The 22,286-nt window shown below is 33.2% G+C and overlaps 1 protein-coding gene across 1 annotated transcript in view; it reads right to left on the reverse strand.

The window, feature by feature from the left end:
- DNAH8 (dynein axonemal heavy chain 8) overlaps positions 1–22,286 on the reverse strand; it is a 120,945-nt gene that overhangs the window by 40,239 nt on the left and 58,420 nt on the right. The window contains exons 50-65 of the mRNA XM_018084995.2: positions 21,604–21,845; positions 21,360–21,500; positions 17,567–17,795; positions 16,439–16,581; positions 15,396–15,530; positions 13,212–13,334; positions 11,313–11,526; positions 10,667–10,776; positions 9,936–10,099; positions 6,683–6,875; positions 6,156–6,278; positions 4,370–4,500; positions 3,924–4,077; positions 3,338–3,502; positions 2,533–2,759; positions 2,036–2,154 (exon numbers count right to left, since the gene is read on the reverse strand). Of these exons, the coding sequence (XP_017940484.1) occupies positions 2,036–2,154; positions 2,533–2,759; positions 3,338–3,502; positions 3,924–4,077; positions 4,370–4,500; positions 6,156–6,278; positions 6,683–6,875; positions 9,936–10,099; positions 10,667–10,776; positions 11,313–11,526; positions 13,212–13,334; positions 15,396–15,530; positions 16,439–16,581; positions 17,567–17,795; positions 21,360–21,500; positions 21,604–21,845 (2,613 nt within the window). The remainder of the gene's footprint in view (positions 1–2,035; positions 2,155–2,532; positions 2,760–3,337; positions 3,503–3,923; positions 4,078–4,369; positions 4,501–6,155; positions 6,279–6,682; positions 6,876–9,935; positions 10,100–10,666; positions 10,777–11,312; positions 11,527–13,211; positions 13,335–15,395; positions 15,531–16,438; positions 16,582–17,566; positions 17,796–21,359; positions 21,501–21,603; positions 21,846–22,286) is intronic.

The following is a 22,286-nucleotide window of genomic DNA, read 5'->3' on the forward strand; positions in this document are numbered from 1 at the left end:
GCAAGATTATGATCTCCAGCTCCTGAATATTGATTTTACCCTCTCCTAGTGACAGAGAGTGTAGAAAAGCACATATGTGCTTAGGGCCAGTCTCATCATAGCTCTTATATGTGCTGAAGAAACCATCCATAGAGGCCACTCAGCCTAACAGTTCATAGAATTGAGTCCAACTCCTGGCCCTGCACAGGACACCCCAAGAATCACACCATGTGTCTGGGAGCATTCAGAAAGAGATGAGTTTGGTCCCTCTATAATTATTATATATTCAATCTTTCCCATGCATTCATAGATTCTTTTTTTCTCTTCTCTCTTGCTCACAGACTTGTGCAAAGATATTTTGGCTATTCCTGAGCTCCACATTGCATGCTGAAACTTCTCCTCACCCTTTTCTTTATCACTGAATCTTTAAGTCATACAAGTTGCCTGGAAGCAATTCCCCTTATTGCCCTCTCTCCCTAAGGGCTTGAGTCAGCACACACTTGCATTTACACTTTTGATGTGCACTGTTTTTCTGTGATGGCTCACCAATTTTCTGCTACCGCATTTCACACACACATGCAGTCTCTTCCAGTATATCTCTTGTTCTTCTGAAACAGCTGCCTCATGATTAGGCTACTGCAATTCTTCAGAATCACAGAATCATCAAGGTTGGAAGAGACCTTCAATATCATCTTGTTCAACTGCCAACCCAGCACCACCATAATCACCCCTAAACCATGTTCCCAACTGTCGTGTCCTCTTGAACACTTTCAAAGACAGTGAATCCATCACCTCCCTGGGCAACTTATTCTAATGCCTAACCACTCTTTCAGTGAAAAAATATTTTCTACTTTCTAATCTGAATCTCTCCTGGCACAGTTTATGGCCATTTCCTTTCATACTTTTACTTGACACATGGTAGAAGAGACCAAACCCCACCTCACTGCAGTCTCCTTTTGGGTAGCTGTAGAGAGAAATGAGGTCCACCTTAAGTCTCCTTTTCTCCAGACTCAATAACCCCAGCTCCCTCAGCTGCTCTTCATAGGATATGTGTCCTAGTTACAGGGGCCGGGACCAGTTTATCACTATGTGGGTATAACCAAAACTGTGTATTCTACATCCTCTATGTTATTTCTGATGGACTGTTAATAAATGGATCATTTGCAGCAGCTGCCCAGGGCACACCTGACACTTTTCTAGAAATTAGTATTGATTGAGATATTTCTTAGAATTTTCCCATTTTACAAGAAACTTGAATTGGCCCAGACATCTTTACATACAGGACAAACATTTCAACAAGGAGATGAAAAGAGCGACACTATCTCAGCTGAGCTTAATAGCGTTAAATTGAAATCCCATATCAGGATATTTTAACAAACTGAAACAACTGTCAAGGTTGATCTTTTTAACCTTCGAATTCTTTTTGGACATTAGATGAAGACGACTAAGGATTAAAAGATGGATGTGTGAGATGGTAGCTAAATAATTTACAGTAAATTTTTTGAGAATGTTCCTTAGGATGCAGTTAACAGTGGAGCACATTTGTAGTCAGCGATGACCAGTGTTTTTGTTCTTTTGTAATACATTTTATCTGTGCAAGTGAAGCTAATTAGAATATTTTTTAACTGGCAAGAGTATTGCCTATAAGCTGAGACATGGTTTTCTAAGCATCAGTGATATACAGATGCTGCAGTAGAACATATACATGTACATGTTCACATGCACACAATCATTTTGTTTTGAAGACCACATAGGAAACTTGTGATGACATGTCAGAGGCTACTAAAAACTACATGACATTTTGTTGACAGTGCTGAAGCTACTTAGATTACTACTTTTGCGTTATTTTTGGAAATAGAAAAACTGTAGAAAGAATACAAAAAACCCAAAATGAAACCCACCATCTGAAATCTTCAAGGTTCTCAGACTTTTACCCTATCTCAAAGAGGACTGATAATAAGTCCTGATTTCAGAAACTGGCAAGAGACCCCTAGAGGAAAATTTACATAATGTGAAAATAGATCATTTGAGATCATACATGGAAATATACGCTTACCAGTTTGCATGCGTTCAGCCTGTTCACTAATGCTCTCTAACTTTTCAGTATAAACTTCTTTGTAGCCATTGACAAAAGAGAGATAAGATTTAGGTGTTACATAAGCTCTTCGTCGATACCTAAACCAAAGAATATTGGCAACGTCAACTTCGCACTTATTTTTGATATGTACATATGATTAATTCCAATGAAAGAGGAAATTATATAAATCAAGTCTCAGTTCATTCAAAAACTTCTTCATAATGCAAATCCTTACTACCAATTACATTGTTTTTGTCCACATAAGCAATATTAAAGATTGTTGGATAGTGGGAATGAAGATAAAGACTTTGCAACATAATAATTATTTTCATGTCCTTAGGATATATTGATATAACACATTAATTTTTTATTAGTCTTAAAATTCACTTACAGATATATATAACACAATGAGTTCAAAAAACACTATAATGAGCAACATTTTTGGGATTAATTATTGCATTTGTAGAAAATATTACCTTTGGAAATAATTCTCACAGCTTTCTGAAACTATATCATGAAAGACACCCATGGTTTCCACTATTTCCGTTCTAACTGATGGAGAGCAGACTATATTAAATTCTGAAAGAAAATAACTGGATACAGCTACAAGAGCTTCCTTGGGCCATCGACTGAACCAATCCATGGTGCACCCTGATATCAGACCAGGAAATTTCAAAGAACGTGCACGAAACTTCTCACCAACCTGAAGAGAGTATCACTGTTAATTTACAATACCATTCTTAATCTAAGGTCAATCAAACTGTTTAATTTGTACAAACAACTAAGTAGTATATTTTTTCGACTATTTTCTGCTTAAAACACCATGAATTTTTTTTCTTTTCTAATGGTATTTTGCTACATTTTCAACATTCAATATTTTCTGAAATTTGAAGAAAGAAGTTCATGACAAATGTATATGTTTTAATATTTTGAAATGTCAAATACTTCATTTTAATTTCCAACAAAATATTGTTTTCAAGTAACAAGCAAGGATTTCAAAAAGATACATTCATTGATATATATTAAGAAAGAATATTGCAGGGAAATAAAATAATAATACTTGAATGCATAAGGAATTATTTAATTTTTAACTATTTTGATGTTAAGTTCTGACAACTTTACTATTATTTTTATTATCTCAGCAATTACAACTGGACTTCGGTAATCTTATTATGCATCTTAAAACTTCCTTAAAAATATAAAACTTGACTAATCCTCTCACACCATATGGGACAGTTTAATAATGGAAGTAAGGAAAAGAAATACAAAGAAAAAACTTACTGGAGAAAAGCAGAGGACAACATGCAAATTCCTCTTTGCTCGAGTTAAAAAATATTCGTAGAGATTATCAAAGGTAGGAGGATGCCGAGGCATCTCTTTTTTCATCACGGCTATTAATGCTTGGGTGATTTCATCCAATTCATCCCGAGGAAATAAATTAGAAATCTTTTTATAAAATAAAAATTGATAAAAAAATTAATTGCATGGATGTAATTATTATAGAACTTATAAATATTTTTCTGTTTATATGTGTATATCTTTCTCTGCACATACACAATTTAGACTGAAAAGCAAATTCTTCCTTGATTTAGACTTACGTAACTCAATTAAAAACTAGGAAGTCTAACTCTGGAAGAGTATAGATCTTGACAGGCCACTAAATCATCATGTACTTTTATATTGTCCTGGCTTACATTGAAATAGAGATAAAGGGAATATATACCCAGAGTACTCCCTATTTTAGAAGTTGAAATATTTTAATCATTCTCGAGTCTACAGTTTATTACTAAAATAAGTAAGCTAGTGAGAACAAATTTTACAGTTTCCTGCTTCCAAAGTACATTGCCTGTCAAGTTGAGACTCTTACCTCGCCTGAAGACAGCAGATTATTTACATATTCCAAAAATGACTCCTCTTTTATTTCATTATCAGTGAAAATAAAAGTGATGCCTTGTCCATCTAGTCCAGCTGTTCTATACAACAATTTTAGATCATCTGCCAGATTGGTAACATTATAGGATCTAGGAGCAATAAGGAATATTACCTCTCAATTAAAAACAACTCATAATACTGCATTTTTTTGGAATATAGCATTTTATAAATGATAATGCAAACATCTTTTGTAAAAATACATATTTTGGCACAGGAATAGCTAACACATTGTCCACCCTTTTCAAGTCAGGCTAAATCCAATGTTGTATACAAATCAGACAAGAATTTATTGGGAATAAAAAAACCAAAACACCAAAACGCCTCCCCCAAACCCCTCCACAATACCATAAATGTGATTTATATATTTCTTGCATTTCCTACCTGGTTAAAGTGATCTGAAATATTTTATAGCCAGCAATGAAGGAGGCCAACTTTGCAAGACTTTGTTTTCCAGAACCACCAACTCCAACAAGTAAAGCATTTCCATATGCTGTCCGGATAATCCGGGAAATCTATATAGGAAACAATGAAAGAAAATATCGCTAATAATTTTGAATTTAAATATTAACTAGTAGAATTAAAAATCTATTATGATTTACACTTAATTTCCCATATTACAATGTAAAGATTATTAAAAGGATACTTGCAGAAAATTTTTCCTCTCAAAAGAGTATTTGTAAATTCTTTAGGAATTTTGTGTAACTAATGAAGAAGATGCATATAAGAATATGGGATGGTTATGATCAGTTACACATAGGATTTAAATACATTAATACATTTAGAGGTCCATTTTATGTTGAAGGCATCTTCCTGAATGTATTTAGAAATATCAACAAAAAAACTTCAGCTAGAAGAACAAACATAATACATTCCTAATTTTAGGAATCTGAAAGACTTGGACAGAGTTAAACTATCCTTTAGTATTACCTTCTATTTTATCTACCTGCAACATTTCCTTTGTGATAGTTTTCTTACCAAGTCTCTCTGATACAAAAGCTGGATTATAAATTTACTGTCTTACTGCTTTTTCACATGTCCTCTATATACATCATATCTTCTTTAGTTTTATTATATGTTAGTGCACTATTACTTTTCAGATTCTTCATTATGCTTTGGTCCTCATGTAAATTATGCATGAAATGCAAAAGATTGGCATCTACATCGAGTCTTTGAACTATAATAATTTTTTCCTTCTAAGAAATTTTGGCTTAATGCACAGTTTCCTCTAAGCCTATCCAGATAACTATATTAAAGAAGTCTCAATGTGAAATTATGCGAGTGACTGAATTTATTGTCACTTTAGCACAAAGAAGCCCTGCTCTCACTAACTGCATCAGAGACTTCCAAGGTCTTCTGAAATTCACCTAGCATCACATGAACTATATTTAAAAAGAAAATCATTTACTTCTGTTTAAATGCAAAACAAACACTCATCTACTTCCTTTGAGGTCGGCTAGAAAAGAACAAAACATCTCCATCTGGTTTTGTTTCAGAGCAACTTTTAAATGTCTTTCAGTGAACAGATCATCCAAACTAATTCCTGAGATAACTAACACAACTTCTTAAACCTGAGACACAGTGCTTCAAACAAATCTCATACTTTGTCTTTATTTCCCCCCATGAATTAGATTCTGACTTCAGATGAATTTCTTTCTTATATATTCCTTTCTGCATAGGGGTACAAATGATTGTAAATTGAGAACCATACTCTGCCCTAAATTCTACCCTACACACTGATTCTACTGCAGCCTTGATTTATATTTCTTTTCATGCCTCCCACCCAGTCAGATTCTAACTCATGTTGTTTTGGTCACCTGTCAGGTGAACCTTTGAAGTGTTGTCTGAATTCTAAATTATTAAAAATCATTCCATATACAAAATATAAATGAAAGTCTTTATGAGCTCACTTTTCCTATCAAGGAAAATCTTCATACCTCTGAATACGTGGAAGGTTAAACAAATATATTAAAGAAGGAATTCATTATAAAACATGTATACAGGTAAAATGATTGTAGCTCTTTCCTAGTTCTTGAAAATGACTAGGCAAAAATGGCAAGAAGGTTTGGGGATAAGAGTAGCTTTCCAGAATGTGCCCTCTAAACATAGCTTGCTTAAATCAGGACACTATTGCGATATTTAAACTAATAAAAAAGTAACAATACAAAACCTTTACAAGATGTGTCATTGCATCCTTGAAAAACACCAAGTCAAGAAATGATCCTCTAATATTTTCATTGTATTGTCCCTGATACGCCCGCAATTTTTGACAAAGAAATTCAAAGTTTGGAACCTGAAAACAAACAAAAAACCAAAATCAGTAACAACACTAGTATGACCCTTCATAATTTTAAAACTGTACTATTTTTACACAAACTTCAGTTTATACATTGGCCAGTGTAATGATATTATCTTGCTAATTCACTGTAAAGATTGCAATTGTGTTTAAGCAGAAATGTTTTGCTAATGGTGAAAAAAAAAAGAAGCACAGAGAATAGGAATGAATAAAACACACTTATATGGCATTACTAACTCTAACATCACTAAAATAATTTATTGCATACTAACCAGAAAAATCTAGATATATTTTCACAAAAAATGTGGTAGGTATTCAACAAAAATTATAAGATGTCAGCAACATAACATAAATTAAAGGAAAATTTCAGTGCCTAGTATTTTATGTGTAAAATGAAATACCTCTTCATAAACCTTTGGTGCTTGAAGCTCAGCATCTTCTGGTTCCTCACCAGTAGCTTCAGGCTCGTCCCGTAAAAAGTCTACAAAATATGGTTCAGCTTCAAGAACTTCGGTTAAATCTGCATCCACATATTCCTCCATTGTTTTAGCAATAGTTTTATCAAACCAGGCTGTATCTTCAGGAGTATTAAATCTAAAAATCATAAATTATTACAACTTTAAAAAAAAATTTCAAGTTATGTAGGGAGAAAACAGGTAATTAAATACTACAGAAAACCAACACAACATTTCAAGGAAAAATAAATATTAGACAATATATAATAGACAATAGTCACAGAAATGGATTAGGTAACATTCACAGAAATCAAATGCTTCCATACTCTAAAGTATGTCAGTCACATAAAACATAAAACAAAAAAAATAATTTTACTTCCAACTTTCACCTGGAACTAGGCAATGACAGACCATTTAATTTTTCAGATGAGACAGAATGAAAAAGGGTGAATTCTCTCCCAAAAAACCATTGCTAAGTGACCCTTATCATCTTAACATGCAGTAGAATAGCATAAATTATGTTATTATAGCATTGCCTATGAAACTGCAATGAGACACGGAATAGTGAAAGGAAGATAAATATATGTCAGTACAACCTGATTCTATTCTCAACCTCCCTTACACCAAAACCCATAAATTACAGAGGGGAATATACGTTGGGGTTGGAGGGAGTAATAAAACAAAGTCTGCAAACAGATACTAGTGACTACATGTCATAGTTTAAACAACTTTATTTGCTTCCCTTGGTAGATTCAATCTGATTTTAATACAGATCAGATCTTTGACTGCTCTGTCAAAGTAGTCTGTTGCTGTGATTATCTGAGAAGCAACCAAGAATGCTACTTGGTAGTTACTGACAAACATAAAAGGCAAGAGCCACATAGACCCCAGAAAAAGTGAATTCCAACTGTGAATGTCAAAGTACAAAAAACCCCAACTTTCATTTATTGACTTCTTTTTCTTTTCAGTGATACCACTGAGAGGAAAATAGAATAAACATGAAAAAGCTCAGTGCTCTGGGTTTTCAAATAAGAACTGAAGAACTATAGTGCAGAGACAGCCTAGATATACATTATAAGTTTCATTCTTGTTAGAGGGGTTTCATGATGACATTATAATACTAACCACTAGGAAACCTAAAAGCTGTGTGCAGGAAGGGCCTGCATGACTACACTCTCTCTCACCCTCTTTCTAGTATATAACATATCTGTGCAGATACATATCTTCCATGCATGTTTAAAGTCCCCACAACAAATAATAGAAATAAAAGACCGTTTCAGTAAATGTCAATGATACTACTCCTAACTTGAAATCAGAAAATAATACACTGTATACTGCGTCAGTGGGTCTGATCCTAACTTTAAATTAAAATTAAACATTTTTCCCCTTTTTATATCAACAGCACTCTGTGGTACATATAAATGCATATGTGTATGTATATATATATCAGCCAATGTGAAAGTTTGTATAATACATGATAGTTCAGGCAGTTAGAAATATCAGCACTCTTAAGACTTTGTGTTGGATTTACACTAAGTAGGCTTTCTCTGGTTACAATAATAATAACTATTAAAGTCAGTAGAAAAGTCTGGCCTTCATTTTTGTGTTCTTGAAAACTGATGAATAAGATTTCCTTCTAGATTTCCTGACTACATTTTCTGAACTTAGCATATGTATCTTAGAAGAGAGGAGATAGTGAGCAGGATTAGAGTTCTTCTTGGGATATTGAAACTGGTCATAATAGAAATCTTCCTCAGCTCTTAATTCAAGTTTGCTAATGCGCTTTCTGGGGAAAAATGAGACGGCCTTTGTCAGTGATTCAGAACTCTCATGCAAGAAAATGAGGGATTCTAGAAGATATAGGTAGGGATGGTAAACAAAACTTTTTGACAATGGTCTATATTTTGTTTGGAATTGCTTGTAACATTTAAATGAAATGGAGGGCAATTGTTTCATCCACAAGTTTTGGCAGTGTGCAATTCAACACTAAGTTTCATATATATCGGGTTTTTCCTGTTTCCACTGAGTAGATGCTAAGGTCCACATACCAATATATATTTAAGAGGATTTCCCTTTGTCCCTCTTATATTTCAAAACCAGAGATGGAACTGCTTATAATGCTTTTATACCTTTGCTCTTGCCATTATGTTGAAAAGTTACTAGAATAATACAATTAAGCCTGACTCTGCTTGAATATAACACAATTGTTATGTATTCATCTTGCCTGCTACCATGCTAAATCATCTACAATAGAATGTATTTATGTAGTCAGCATCTTAAAGCAGAGAAATTCCATTTTAATCTTTTGCAGCTATGTTGAATATTGAAAAAATTCTGGTCATGGCAGGTAACTCCTAATTACTTTCCAATTCAAAACTTTAGGTCTAATTAAAAGCAAAAGCACTATAATATGCCCTCTTGTGTCCGTGGCAAAATATTTCTCAGTTCTTTCATTTTGTGATAGCTTTATAAAATAAATGAAGGGTAAGAAAATAAGAATACATATTTTTGAGAGTAAAATTTAATTTTAATGCTTTAATTGTAAAACATTAATTTAATAAAAATTACAAAGGCCCTTTGTCAGGACATCAGAATAAAAAAAATATATAAATTATAATAATTCACAGTAGTAGTAGGTATATGTCAAGTTTTTAGTGACAGCTATAGTGCTACTTAGAATTGCACAAGAAAATCAGACACTATAAATAGAAAAATAATACTGATCTCTAACACATAGAGATCATAGCTGTATCTGTGTTATTAATATTTTGACAGAGATTTAGAGGAGACGGGCCAGTTTTTAGCCACAGGCATGCAATCCTGGTTTGTTTGGGTTTTTTTCCTGTGAGGAGATCAAAGCAATTTTATAATATTCTTTGCGTATAAATTTAGGACACAATACAATTTTCTTTTTTGCAATGTAACTAGCTGAGTGTAGCCAAAGCACAAAAAAAAAGTAGGTTATAACATACAATATGTGCATATTTGGATGTTGTCCACCAATTACTTGGTTAATCTATCAAAATATAGCATGGTATTTATTGGGATAATACCCTAGTGCAAACATCATGTAAAATAAGACAAAATTTTTCACACTGACCTAATAAGGTTTATCATATTCAGAAGTTGTATGGATATATGAGCATATATGAAGTGAATGGCTAAATCTACTAGATATAAAATGCTATACTTATTATACCTGTCAGCAATTACTCTGGTACATTCATGTTTAAAAAGCCTTAGAAGGACAGTGCTGTTGTTGCATTCTTCTGCCTTTATAGTTAACATTCCTTGCCAAATTCTAGAAAGGTCTCGGAGGTTGAAGATATAGTGGAATTTAGATGGTGTAGGCAGCATCTTTATCTAAAGAAAAATATTGTAGATAATAAAAATCAGTAATATTTAGAAGGATTCAAGAATAATATAAATTATAAATTTATAATTAATAACACATATAAAACATAAAAATAAAAAACCAACTAATTTTCACACATAATAATGTGGGAAAACTCTTTGCAAGAAGTCACCAAAAGTATCTAATTTGTTTGAAAGCAGAATCTAGCACTAAATGTAGAACACCAACTCTTATAAGATGCAATTGTTTCATATATTGCTCTGGCTTTATAAGTTAAAAATTATAATTTGTAAAGAATTTCACTCTGTGTTCCTTAGCTGTAGTGATTAAAGCTTTGGGTAACACTGATTATAGGAACGAATGGACTGATATTTCCATTCATATGTTGTATACAGAAATCTGATATTTTCCAGGTTTCATCTCCAAGACATCTTTCTCCCTTTTATTTGTTTGTTTGGGTTTGGGGTGTACGTGTGTTTTTGTTACAGATATGTTCTTAGAGAATAGTCAGTTAAATTACACTATAGGCACTCTGTTCAGACTGATTGTGATAAAGCTTTTCCTGTAATTTATACCTTTGTCCGCTGCCACAATATTCTGCCTGTTGAGACCAATTTTTCCATCAGATCACATACTTCGGGCTGGAATTCTCTACAGGAATGAAAATATCCACAGGCAATAACACCTGAAAATGTAAAATGCAATATAATAAGGATATAATAAGGTAGATTGTGAGCGAGACATATTAACACTTATTTAAAACACTAATTGGTAAAACATAATTTTATATTACAGGTTAAATGATTTTTCTTTGATGTCTATGGCTTTTCTGAACTGGCATTGTAACAACAGGCAGTAAGTGCTGGCTTTTCACAATATACCATATTGACAGAGCTAACAGAATCGAGAAATTTAGCAACAGAGTGCATTTCAGACAGGGCAGAGGCAGAATGGTAACCTACAGAGTAATAACAGTGCTCATAGTATTCCAGGAAATGCCATTACTTTCTCAACATTTGTTTGTCCAAAATTAGAAAGGCAAGCATTTAAAAGGGTTAATTTCTCTTCCATAGGACTATTTTTGCTGTAATACAACTTCAGTTTTTTCATTGGAAGTACTCTGAATTTGCACAATGAAAGTGAGACAGACAGTATACTTTTATACATTTTAAATCAATTATTGAAAAAAATAAATTATACTAAAGCAGAAGAAAGAAGTACCAAATATTTTGTCGATGGATGCGTTGGATGGCAATGTACAATTGAACACACTAAATTGTCTTTTTAAACGCTGGGGAATATCATTACGGCCTCCTCCAGGATGGATCATTGCTGCTATTATTTGTACATCTACAATTGTGGTGAAGTCTCCAGGTTTATCCAAGCTGTACATGCCTCTCATTTCCATCATCTGACGGACAATTTCGTTTGTTATCTGCAAGTTTATGCAACTTGTACAAATTAGAAATTCATGCAAGAAAAAACAAAGTATACCATGATAATTTAATTTTGTCTTGTAACTTTACCATTAATCCATAGAGAAATATTTTCACTTTAATCTAAAACCAGATTAAAATTCCTTCTTTAGTCATATGGATGATCTTGGTTTATGCAATTTTAAATGGCAGAAAAATTCTTTCATGGCTGTACTATCACATAATATCAAGAAAATGAAACTAAAAGTTAAGGCAATGTATTGGGGGGAAAATTTTTCTGTTCCTTATTTTGCTGCTGGACATTCAGCTACAGATGTTCAAACTACGCTTTTCAGTTCAATTTTGGTCTCCTTTGAAGCAAAACAACTAATTCTTTTCTGAAAGAGGAAGATGTTTATTTTGAAAAGGTTATTCACTCTACATTCCACTCTACAGCACCTGAGTTAGCCCCCATAGCAACTGCTCCAATAATATTCAGCAAGCCTTATGTATATGCCCACATACCTCAGCAAAACCAACATGATATGCAGGAGGGCACTGATTACAAACCATCATCCCATAAAAAATATTTCGACAATATCTTGGGGCCATAATGAAAGACCTAGTGGAGATCCTTCCCTAATGGAGATCCTTGCTTTTCTGGAAACTGCCTGAGCCTGTAAGAGCTTTTCCTCAAACGCAGCCACCCATGTTCTAGACTGTGTTGACGAAGTAGCTAGTGTTGTGGGTTATTCAACAGTAATTTCAATTTTTTTTGAAAAATTGCAGTTCTCTCAAGTGAGAGCAAATGATGCAAACCAAAGAACTGGCATAGGTTCCACTTAAGAGATACTAAAAACTCACACTTGGTCTCCATTTTACAAAACCAGCTTTCTAAAGTAAAGAGGAACTATTCAGTCCACAGAGACCCACCTAAATCCATACTGCTACTTAAATTCATGCCCGGGCCCACTCTCACAACCAGACCTACTAATCATGCTGTTAACAAACCCACTCAATGCTATCAGCAGCCTTAACACACACTGTGAGCTTCACAGAAGGCAGAGAGCCTGAACATTCAAAAGTGCAGAGGTCCCAGGGTTCTCTGTTGTTATTTAGTCTGAGCAAATTTTAAGAAGTCATAGTAAGTATATTTGGTCTTTATATTAGAATAGATATTTCAGAAGACCTAACATCCTGGACTTCAAGTACTTCAGACCTACTACAGGAAGAAACTCTGAAAGACTTTTGCCAGATCTCCAAAAGCATATAGATACTACACAAACAAATTGTAGATGGGCTTATCAAAAGCCAGCGTGTTACCCTTGAATTTTTCACAGCCTTTATTTCTTTCTCTGAAGTATCACAATTACATTTCACAGAAAGTTTTTTTACTAGTGTTTTCAAATTAGTGTCAATCTTGAAAGTAATAATATGCTACTTTAGTACACAGATGCTTTTTATTTAGACTTACAAAAATGAGGAAGTGGGGATTATGTAAAACATGGCACCATTATTGTACATGTCCCTTCAGTAACTCTAATTTGCTCTCTTTTCTTTTTTTGTCAGTGTATCATAATTAGAAAGCATTTCCAATAATTAACAATTAATTAAAATATTTAGGAAGTCCACTGATTTCCATGTGTATATATATAAAAAGCACAACAATTTGAAAATATGTTGTATATGTTAAAAAACAGTTTACCTGATCTCCCCATTCATTGATAAATGGCATATTGATATCATCAATAAAAATAGTCATTTTTCTGCCTCCAGGAGGTCCATAAGTACTTCCAACACGTTTGTCTACATAACTCTCTATTGTCCTCTAAAAAAGAAAAGAAAATTCTCATTTTGCATCTAAAGCAACAATATTTAAAATGCATTGTTGGAAAGTGTGTTTCTGCTTTCTGCTATAGTTCTTCCCCAATGATTCCCTCTGTTTGTAAGCAGTTTCACCTTTAATTCTATGATGAAGGAACCCAATTCCTAAGGAATCCAATTCCTGTCCTGCAACCCTCTGGCTAGCAGAGAAGTTTTTAAAAATATTTCAAACTTAGAAATTATTATTTCATTATCAACATTATCATTCCTCTAATATCAGTTGTTTTATATTTGCAATACAACAGCAGACCATACACAGGCAACTTAGAGTCCTTTCACAATGATTTCCCAGATGTCTTGTGAGTGATGTAATGCAGAATTTTAATATTTTGGTAGCAAGAAGTTGGATGCAATAAGCAAGTGAGACACTGATATATAATTGAAATGTTTCTTCAAAGTTCTACAGCTCTACAGCCTTTCTAAAGATACATAAACAATGACAGAAAAAACACCTTACAAGATGGCAGCAGATGTTTTCCTTAGACAAATAAGGTTTTCTCTCTAAAAGCACAAATGTCATCCTATATGAGTAATGTGGCATGTGCTGTCATAAAGATAGAAGTATTAACAGTATTTTAGAAACAGAAAACAGATATAAGTTTTGTCCAATGTTTTTGCCCAGTTTTTACAACAATATATTAGCTGAGTATTTTAAAGGCATATAGAAAATATGTGGTTAAGGTGAAAAAGAGAAACTAAGTGATTACATAAGAAATCAAAAACTTTGTAACACATCTAATGCATCCAAAGTTATGCAATCTTTCAAATATCCTCAGAATGATGACTCAAAATTAAAAAAAATAATAATATTTTGTGTGTAGCCCTTTCAAGTGTTTACAAGGATTTCAACTGTTTTTTCTGCTACATCTCTCTCTTGGAAATCAGCTGAGTGAACTATGTATTCAGCTAGCTAGCTGCTAAGAGGGAGTATATCTTCTGAGGTAAGACAGGACTGCAGCAGAGACAAGACATTCTTTCACAGACTCTCTGTACCAGAGATAGGAAGCCTGCAGTTTGTTTGCAAGACAGTAATGTTCTAGGGACCCATAAACTAAGTAAAGGACACCGAGACAGAGATACTGACTGTTCAACAAATCTTGCATGCATGAAAGGATGGCTGTCTTATTCTGCCACCCAGTTGATACAAACCATGGCCAGAGACCTTATACAAGAATACCTGCTGAGAAAAACTGAGGAGACATTCTGTGAGTTTGGTATTTTTTAAAAACAAATGTTTAATCCATTGCTTTTCATCATTTTCTTAATAAAATTTACATTAGCTTCTTAAAAAATATGTTTGATTTTGGGATGGAGTTTGCAAGACCTGTTCTGCGAGCAGACTCTTCAATCTAGAAATATTCCAAAATAATTTCTTTATCCTAGTGGAGGCTTGTCATCATGAATTCATTGCATTGAATTGGTAATGAAGTCAATTCAACTTACAGGATCACATCTTAGCAAATCAGTAGTATCAAATCATAGCACAGTGGTATAAATGATCCTTTTGATCACTTGAAAAAAACCAAACAATCTACGGATTTTGCCTCTACTTATACGAATTTTTACCAGTTACACTGAGAAAGAAAAATTTCTACAAAAGTTGTTTTGCTAGAGGTCCTTAAAGATTGAATTTCTGATGCTGTAGTCACACCTGAGCTGAGGAAAAATAAAATCATTTGTAAGTTGAAAGGTGCTTATAAAAAATATAGTTGTATACTAAAGAATCAGGAAAAAAAATGAAGAATAACCAAAAATCTAAAAAGAAAAGGTCTTCAGCAAAAAATGCACACAGCAATCATGGATATATGTATCTCTATGTGAGTGGCTATATTTTATTCTCATCTGCAAAAATTATTTTTAATAGAATTTTCTGAAATTTTGAAGTGACTTAGATAAAAAAATACTTTAGACTTTAATCCTAAGTCACTTATCGTCAGAATTAAGTACACTTTATACAGTTAGCAAGGAAATTATATACAAGATTGCTTAAAATCTATACTTTTACCTGAAACATAAATGGTTCCGTGGCAGACGAAAAATTTAAAGATTTTGACAAGTGCTCTTCTGGGTCATATCTCTTCATATATCCCTTAATCATGACTGTCTTTGCAGTCCCCTGTTCTCCTATAAGCAGAACAGCCTGTAACAGATATATAAATCACATAAGTACTACAAAACCTTATAATTATATATGCATAACAGATCTCTTTTAGAGAAAGGAATAGTCTCTGTGTCTACTTTTAAATGATATATTTTCTGATGAGTTTTTCCTGTGACTCCATATGCAGTGACACTGTTTTTCATCCCACATAGATTCTCTAAGAAAATTATTTACAGAGTCAAAAGAGAAAGGAAGAAGCAAAATTTTCTTCCATTTGCCTCACTTCTTCTAGTTTCCACTATATTCACTGCAGCAGACTCTTTTAGTGGATGACCCTAAGGTGGCTTCCTTTATAATGGAAAGTAATTTCTAACATCTAATTGGAACATAAAATTTCTACAATTTTTGGGCTATAGGTATCCTATTTGACATATGTCCTTCTTCCCAGCCCTGTTCTCTCCTCTTCTACATTTGTGCTATTAACTGCACTTAACTGCTATTAACTACAGCTTTCCTAGTGTGAGGAAAAAGACACAGATAAGGTTAGGAATTACAGATCTTTAGTGAACTGCTTTGTGAAATTTATTTACCTAGTTTCCCTGTTCTAGAAAGTACAAATCCGAAAAATGAATATGATGTAAAGACTATGAACATGGTTTTATATCTTTCTCTGAGAAAAGTGATAGGTTGTTGAAGGCAAAATTTTATGATAAAAATTATTTTATAAAAAGGGTATTTTGAAAGTTTTGTCCATGCACAGAAAAAAGTACAGAGAACTTATGTTAAGAAACTAAAAATAAAGTAACACATAAATAATGATACATCCAGGAAGAAATTACTAGAGACCAAGAACATGAAGAATATTTCAACCCACAGTTACTTTATAAGTAACTTTCTATTTCTTTCATATAGTAGGTATATACTTAAATAAGTAATCCTGTACTTACTTTCTTTTGTTTTGCGATTATGTCTATCAAAAACTGAGTTCTGGTATTATCAACATTCGGAACCAGAATAGATGCATAATCTGGGATATGATCTGTTGGATAAACATATTCCTGGACTCTTTTACTCCAGTGCTCCCAGGTACCTGAAAGAACAATAAAAACAAAAAAAAACCAAAAACAAAACAAAAAAAACCCAAAACAAACAAAAAACCGAACAAACAACAAAAAAGAAAATATCTCACATTTTGATCATGATCAATATCTTGTTAGTATAATAATTAAAAAAAACATATGTTATGGGTAAAATACTACAAAATATAGAAAAAGGGATAAAATTTTTCAAATCCAGCTAAAAGGCATGTAACAAAGGACATACTTAGTCATGACCCCTAATTACTCTACAATCCTACCAAATACAGACATATTTCTTAAATTTATATATACATATCTAAATAAAAACCCCAAAACAATGTTTACCTAGAGACAAATTCTCACACTGTTGGTGAAAAATTACAGAACATCAGAGTATGGATTGCACATGTGTACACTAAAACAACATTGCTGGCAAAAAAAAAAAAAGAAGTGAAATTGGATAAGAGAGAAATCAATGGATTCAGGGGAGGACACAGTCTGGCATAGCTATAAGTTTTCTATAGCATTGGTTGTGTGGGGTATTTAAACTAAAAAATTTGTTCTGGAAAATAGCACACTATCCAAAATATCAAGATTCACAGTTTTCAAAATATCTTACCAGTCTTATAGTTTTATAATCTGTAAGATTTACAACTGATTATTGGATGTGGATAAATAAGAATTACTAAATAGAATTAAAATAAAATTTTATTCTTTTAACAAAAACTACTGGTTGTGAGAAAATTAAACATAAGATTAATATTAAGTTTGACTAAACCAGCCCAAGGATAAATTATCTAAAAATTGTAGGATGTTTAAGTTAATAGAAAAGTAACCTGCATCAATGAAACTAAAAAAAAAAAAGAAATAAGAAAATGCTAGTAATGAGCACTCTATCTCGTTTCTGACTTCTTACATCCAAGAGGTGCTGGTACTACACAGTTATCAAAAAACCTCCACTCATATGGCTGTAAGAATGTTAGTGTTTTTTCTTACCTTGCTCAGAAACATAAAATTCATACATCGTTTGATTGGTGCCACGGGGGATTTTTGGTAAGTCTAATTTGTTATCATGAGCTCTAATGAAGGCTTCAAGTTTATCTCTACTATCCAACTCCAGAAGGGCACCTAAACTCCACATTATTGCAAAGCTGAACAATTTTTGCAGACGAGCTGAATTACTTGCATCCTTTGGTGAAATCAAGCCCTCCAGAAGATTAATAGACTGAAAATATTTTAAAATATGCCTTAAGAAACTATTACATAATCACTTTTTATTTCCATATATATGTATGCACATGCATTATTTATATCTATTAAAACATTAAATCAATACAGATTACAAAGGAATAACACAAAATTCAGAATTACAAACCCAATAAAATTTACTAAAGATATCTATATAAGACTGGATAAAATTTTCAAAATTACTAAAGTAATTTGATCATCAGCTGCCCTTTGAAATTATGCCTATATAATATATGTCATTTAAGAGCTAGGGTAACAAAACAGCTTTTTAAGGGATTTTATGATATTCAGAACTCCAAGAGTAGGTGGAGCCTTGCCATTCTCAGCATCTGTCTGATGTATTTATCTCAGTTATGGTCAATTAATGCATCTATCATATTAACTTCTATTTTGTGCTTTTAAAAAAAAACAGATTAAAATATTGAATGTTATCATTGCTTCACTCTGTTTCTAAGGAACTAGAGTCCAGATTGCAGAAAACTAGTAACTTGCTGTCTATAACTCTGTGATGTTTCTCATGAAGTCAGATGCTTCACTGTCTTTGAGAATATCATTCGTATTCCCTTTCTATATGAGGTAGTGTCCAGCACATTGCTTCAAAAAATATCCTTTTAGCAGTGAAACTGATTTTCAGTCAGCTCTTGGAATTAGTATTCTTTATGCTATCTTGGATCTCATACTTGAAGTGGGAAATAATGCAGTAACACATACTTTCAGTGCAGTCTGAAGGACATAAATAGTTAGAATATTTTTGATTACTTTAAAATTCAGTTTTCAAAAACGATCAGTTAAACAATGTCAGTCCTTTTCTTTAGAAGACAATTGATTTATCTAATTTTTTCCAGGACAGGTTGTGTTCCAGTTTATCTGAAAAAAATCTTTTTGTTCCCTCAAATACAACCTTGAGTTCAAAATTTCCAAAGATGTTTTGGGTCTTGGAAATATTCCGTAACAAGTTTTTGAAGGGAAAAAAAAAAAAAAGAGGAATCAAACTGACACAAAAAGACACACATAAAAAGCAAAAGTTCAGATGAAAACTTCAGCTTGCCCAGCATCTCATGTGCAATAGTGACCAAAAGTGGAGAAGAGTAAAAGTAAAGAAAAAACTCTTGGCTTGTGGTGGTGCTGGGTGTAGTACTTCCTGTTGGTACTCTCTTCAGCTTTTGACTTTCTGAATGATAAAGCTTTTTCTTTATAGTAATCCTCTATGGTTTTTTCCACCCTGAAAATATCAAGAGTGGTCTTGAGCGTTACATAAGCTTTTATTGTCTATAACAACCTTTAGCAAGATGTCCTATAGGTCTGCTATTCATGGCTTTGAACAGTTGTTTTCTCCCTTCATGCTTATCTTCACATAATTTCATTTGCCATTTTATTACCTATTTATTCAGTGTCATAAAGTCTGTCTACAGTTCTTCATGGTTAGATGTTTTGTCCTTACTACCCTGAATAATCTAGTATCATCAATCAACTTCTTCACCTAAAACTTTTCTAAATTGTTTATGAATATTTTGAACAGTACTGATCCCAGCAAAGGTGAATCAGGATCAGTGATAACCTCTGCCCTTCCTAAGAACTGATAATCCAATCACACATTTCATATCTTCTAACAGGTTATTTATCTAGAAATGAATCTCCTATCTTCTGCTATGACTGTTTAGCTTCCATGTAAATCCCTGGTAAAGACCTATGTCAAACACCTTTGATCCTTCATGCAGGCTATATCAATCAGATCTCCTTTAGCTACAAGTTTAATCACTTTTTGAATTGACTTGTAAGGCAGGACAACCCTAAACAAAAAAAAACTGTGTTGAATTTCCTAAGGTAAATTATATTTGTCTACCTAATGAGGTGGGTCAGAGGATGGTAAAATGTTAGAAAGTTAATGGAAATTACAAGGAAGAAAGCAAGGGTGAGGTCACTTCTATATAAAACCATCATAAAATTATTATAGATGAATAGGCAGCTTAAACTGTGAATGCTAACAAATGGAAGATAATTGGATCCATGTGCATGTTTGGGTGAACATCCAAAACTGAACTTCAGAACTCAAACATAAGTCTGTTAGATGCAATGGGTTTGATTTGGTTGTAAATTTTGAAAAGGTCTGAACTTAAACAAAAGCATGTCTAAATTAAGAGAGAAGTAAGACCAAACAAATCAAGAGGCTGAAAAGGTACAGGGCGTCTGCATATAGATCATTTATGGCAAAACTGGAATGTTAAGATTCTTTTCAAGCAGGATAAAAGCTCTGGTCTCACTGGCTCTTAGGTAACCCCAGCATGGAGACCCCTTAAGACTTAATTATTCTGTCACACGTGGGACAGAAACTTACTAGAGATTTTCATTCACAAGAAGAAACAGTCAATATAGCTTAAATCTGGGAAATATTTCCTTGACCAAGCAGTATGAGCAGAGCACTAACTTGCTGACACTTCCTAACAAGTGCTAATCAAAAATAACATAGAAACTTTTAATCATAGGAAAAGTGTTCCTTGAAGACAAGCTCAATTCAGTCAGGTTTCACAGATAACAAATGTAGAGGAAAAACAATATATCACCCAAAAATGTTGTGTGTAGCATGTCAACCCATCATCAGAAAGTGGTAAGTTACATAGTTTCTGCCTGTGGACTTCAATCCTATAGATACATTCTATATCTATAATTCTATAGATATCCATTTGCTACTGCACAGTTAAGCTTTGCAGCATTTACTGCGGCTATTAATTTGCAGTAAACTACTTCACAACCTAGAAAATCTGAAGCTGTCTAAAGTACAACAAAAAGATATTAAACTAGCCAATTTGCACCCAATATTAAATTGAAGTGTTATCCAAAACATGATCTTCTCTAGCCTCTTATTCAAGGGCACTACTGAATTTTTTATGTGTGTAAATATGAAACCGAGATCACATGGACAAATGAAAAGTCTGGAGACTTAGAATCTGCAGATGACAACAGACTCATTAACAAATCAGCTGGAGACATGCAGTACAGGAATGACAGTCTTGCAAAATCTGTCACATATTTTTATTATTAATAAATCACTAATATAATTTCGACTCACTCAAGATAGAATTCCAACTATAGGAAGGGAGAGGCAAAAATTACTACATTGACCTTGGATGAGCTGATGGACAGAATAACATCTATTACATCTGGAGATAAAAAGATTCTCTCCCTCTGCTAACACTACCAGTAGGGTTACACTGATCCTTATCACAATTTTTTGGTATTAAAAGTACTGGACTAAGTCCACTTGCTTATTAAACATATGCTTCTGAAAATTTACTGAAGCTTACAAATTCCTGTCATTTGAAGACTAGCCTAGGTATGAAGCGATAAAAAGAAGTAAAATTTTCTTCTGCACATCTCTAACCATTCCTCTTATATTGCCCAAGAAACAAATATTGAGTTTGAGCTTTTCTTTGTCAGGAAACATTGAAATTAAGTTTTGTTGCTATCAAATGTTCTCTTTGCTAATTCTGCATATTTAAGATTGTCAGACAATTCATACAAATTCATACTGCATCTATTTTACCTGCATTATGTAGTTACATTCCAGAAGCTCCATTTTTGGATTAAGGTTTAGTTTCATATATGTATATGCTGGTTCAAAGATTCTATCATACAAACTTTGCAAAACTTCAGCTTCTTGAGCAGAACGTTTCTTCAGCCATGCCTGGAAAAAACATCCCCAATATATAAAATGTATAACAAGGTAAAATTCTGTATAAAATGTATAGCAAGGTAAAACTAGAAGCAGCCAGCAATGATTATCTTACTTGCAATATTGGTTTCCAGTTGAGGACAGAAGAACTGATGAAGACCATACCCATTCGAGAAACTGTTGCTGGAGAGGCATTCTCAATGTTGTGGACCTCAAATAACAGTTTACATGTAGGAGACATAGGAATTCGATCTCCATTTGCTAGAGTGAGGGTCTTGTTATCATCCAAAACTGAATTTAAATTCTCAATCCAGATTGCATCTACAGGACCATCTAAAATCAGAAATATATTTTCACCTGGAAAAAATAATCAAAAGAGATATAGTTCATATCATCATGCTGAAATAGCAAGAAAATAAGTTTACAAAAGATGGTCTAGAACTTAAATGTACAAAAATTTATTTTATTTATTGTAGTTTCTGCCATCTCCATGGATGCTCATTACTGAATAAATGGCATATTTAGGTAAGGAACTATATTTGAAATTATTAGTAGCAAATAAGGGCACAAATATATCTTTATAATGTTGAATATTTTTTATCTTGGCTGGCTGCCAAACAGAAACTGTTCTACTCTCTCTTTCCTCATCCTCAACAGGACCAAGGGACATAAAGTGAAAATGTTTGTGTGTTGAGATAAAGATGGGTAGATCATTTGCCTGCTGTCACGGGCAAAACAGACTCGGCTTGGCAAAAATTATTTTATTGCAAATGACATAGATTTGGATGATGAGAAACA

This window comes from Manacus vitellinus, unplaced genomic scaffold, assembly GCF_001715985.3.
Source record: "Manacus vitellinus isolate BGI_N305 unplaced genomic scaffold, ASM171598v3 scaffold_8_pilon, whole genome shotgun sequence".
Classification (NCBI taxonomy): domain Eukaryota; kingdom Metazoa; phylum Chordata; class Aves; order Passeriformes; family Pipridae; genus Manacus; species Manacus vitellinus.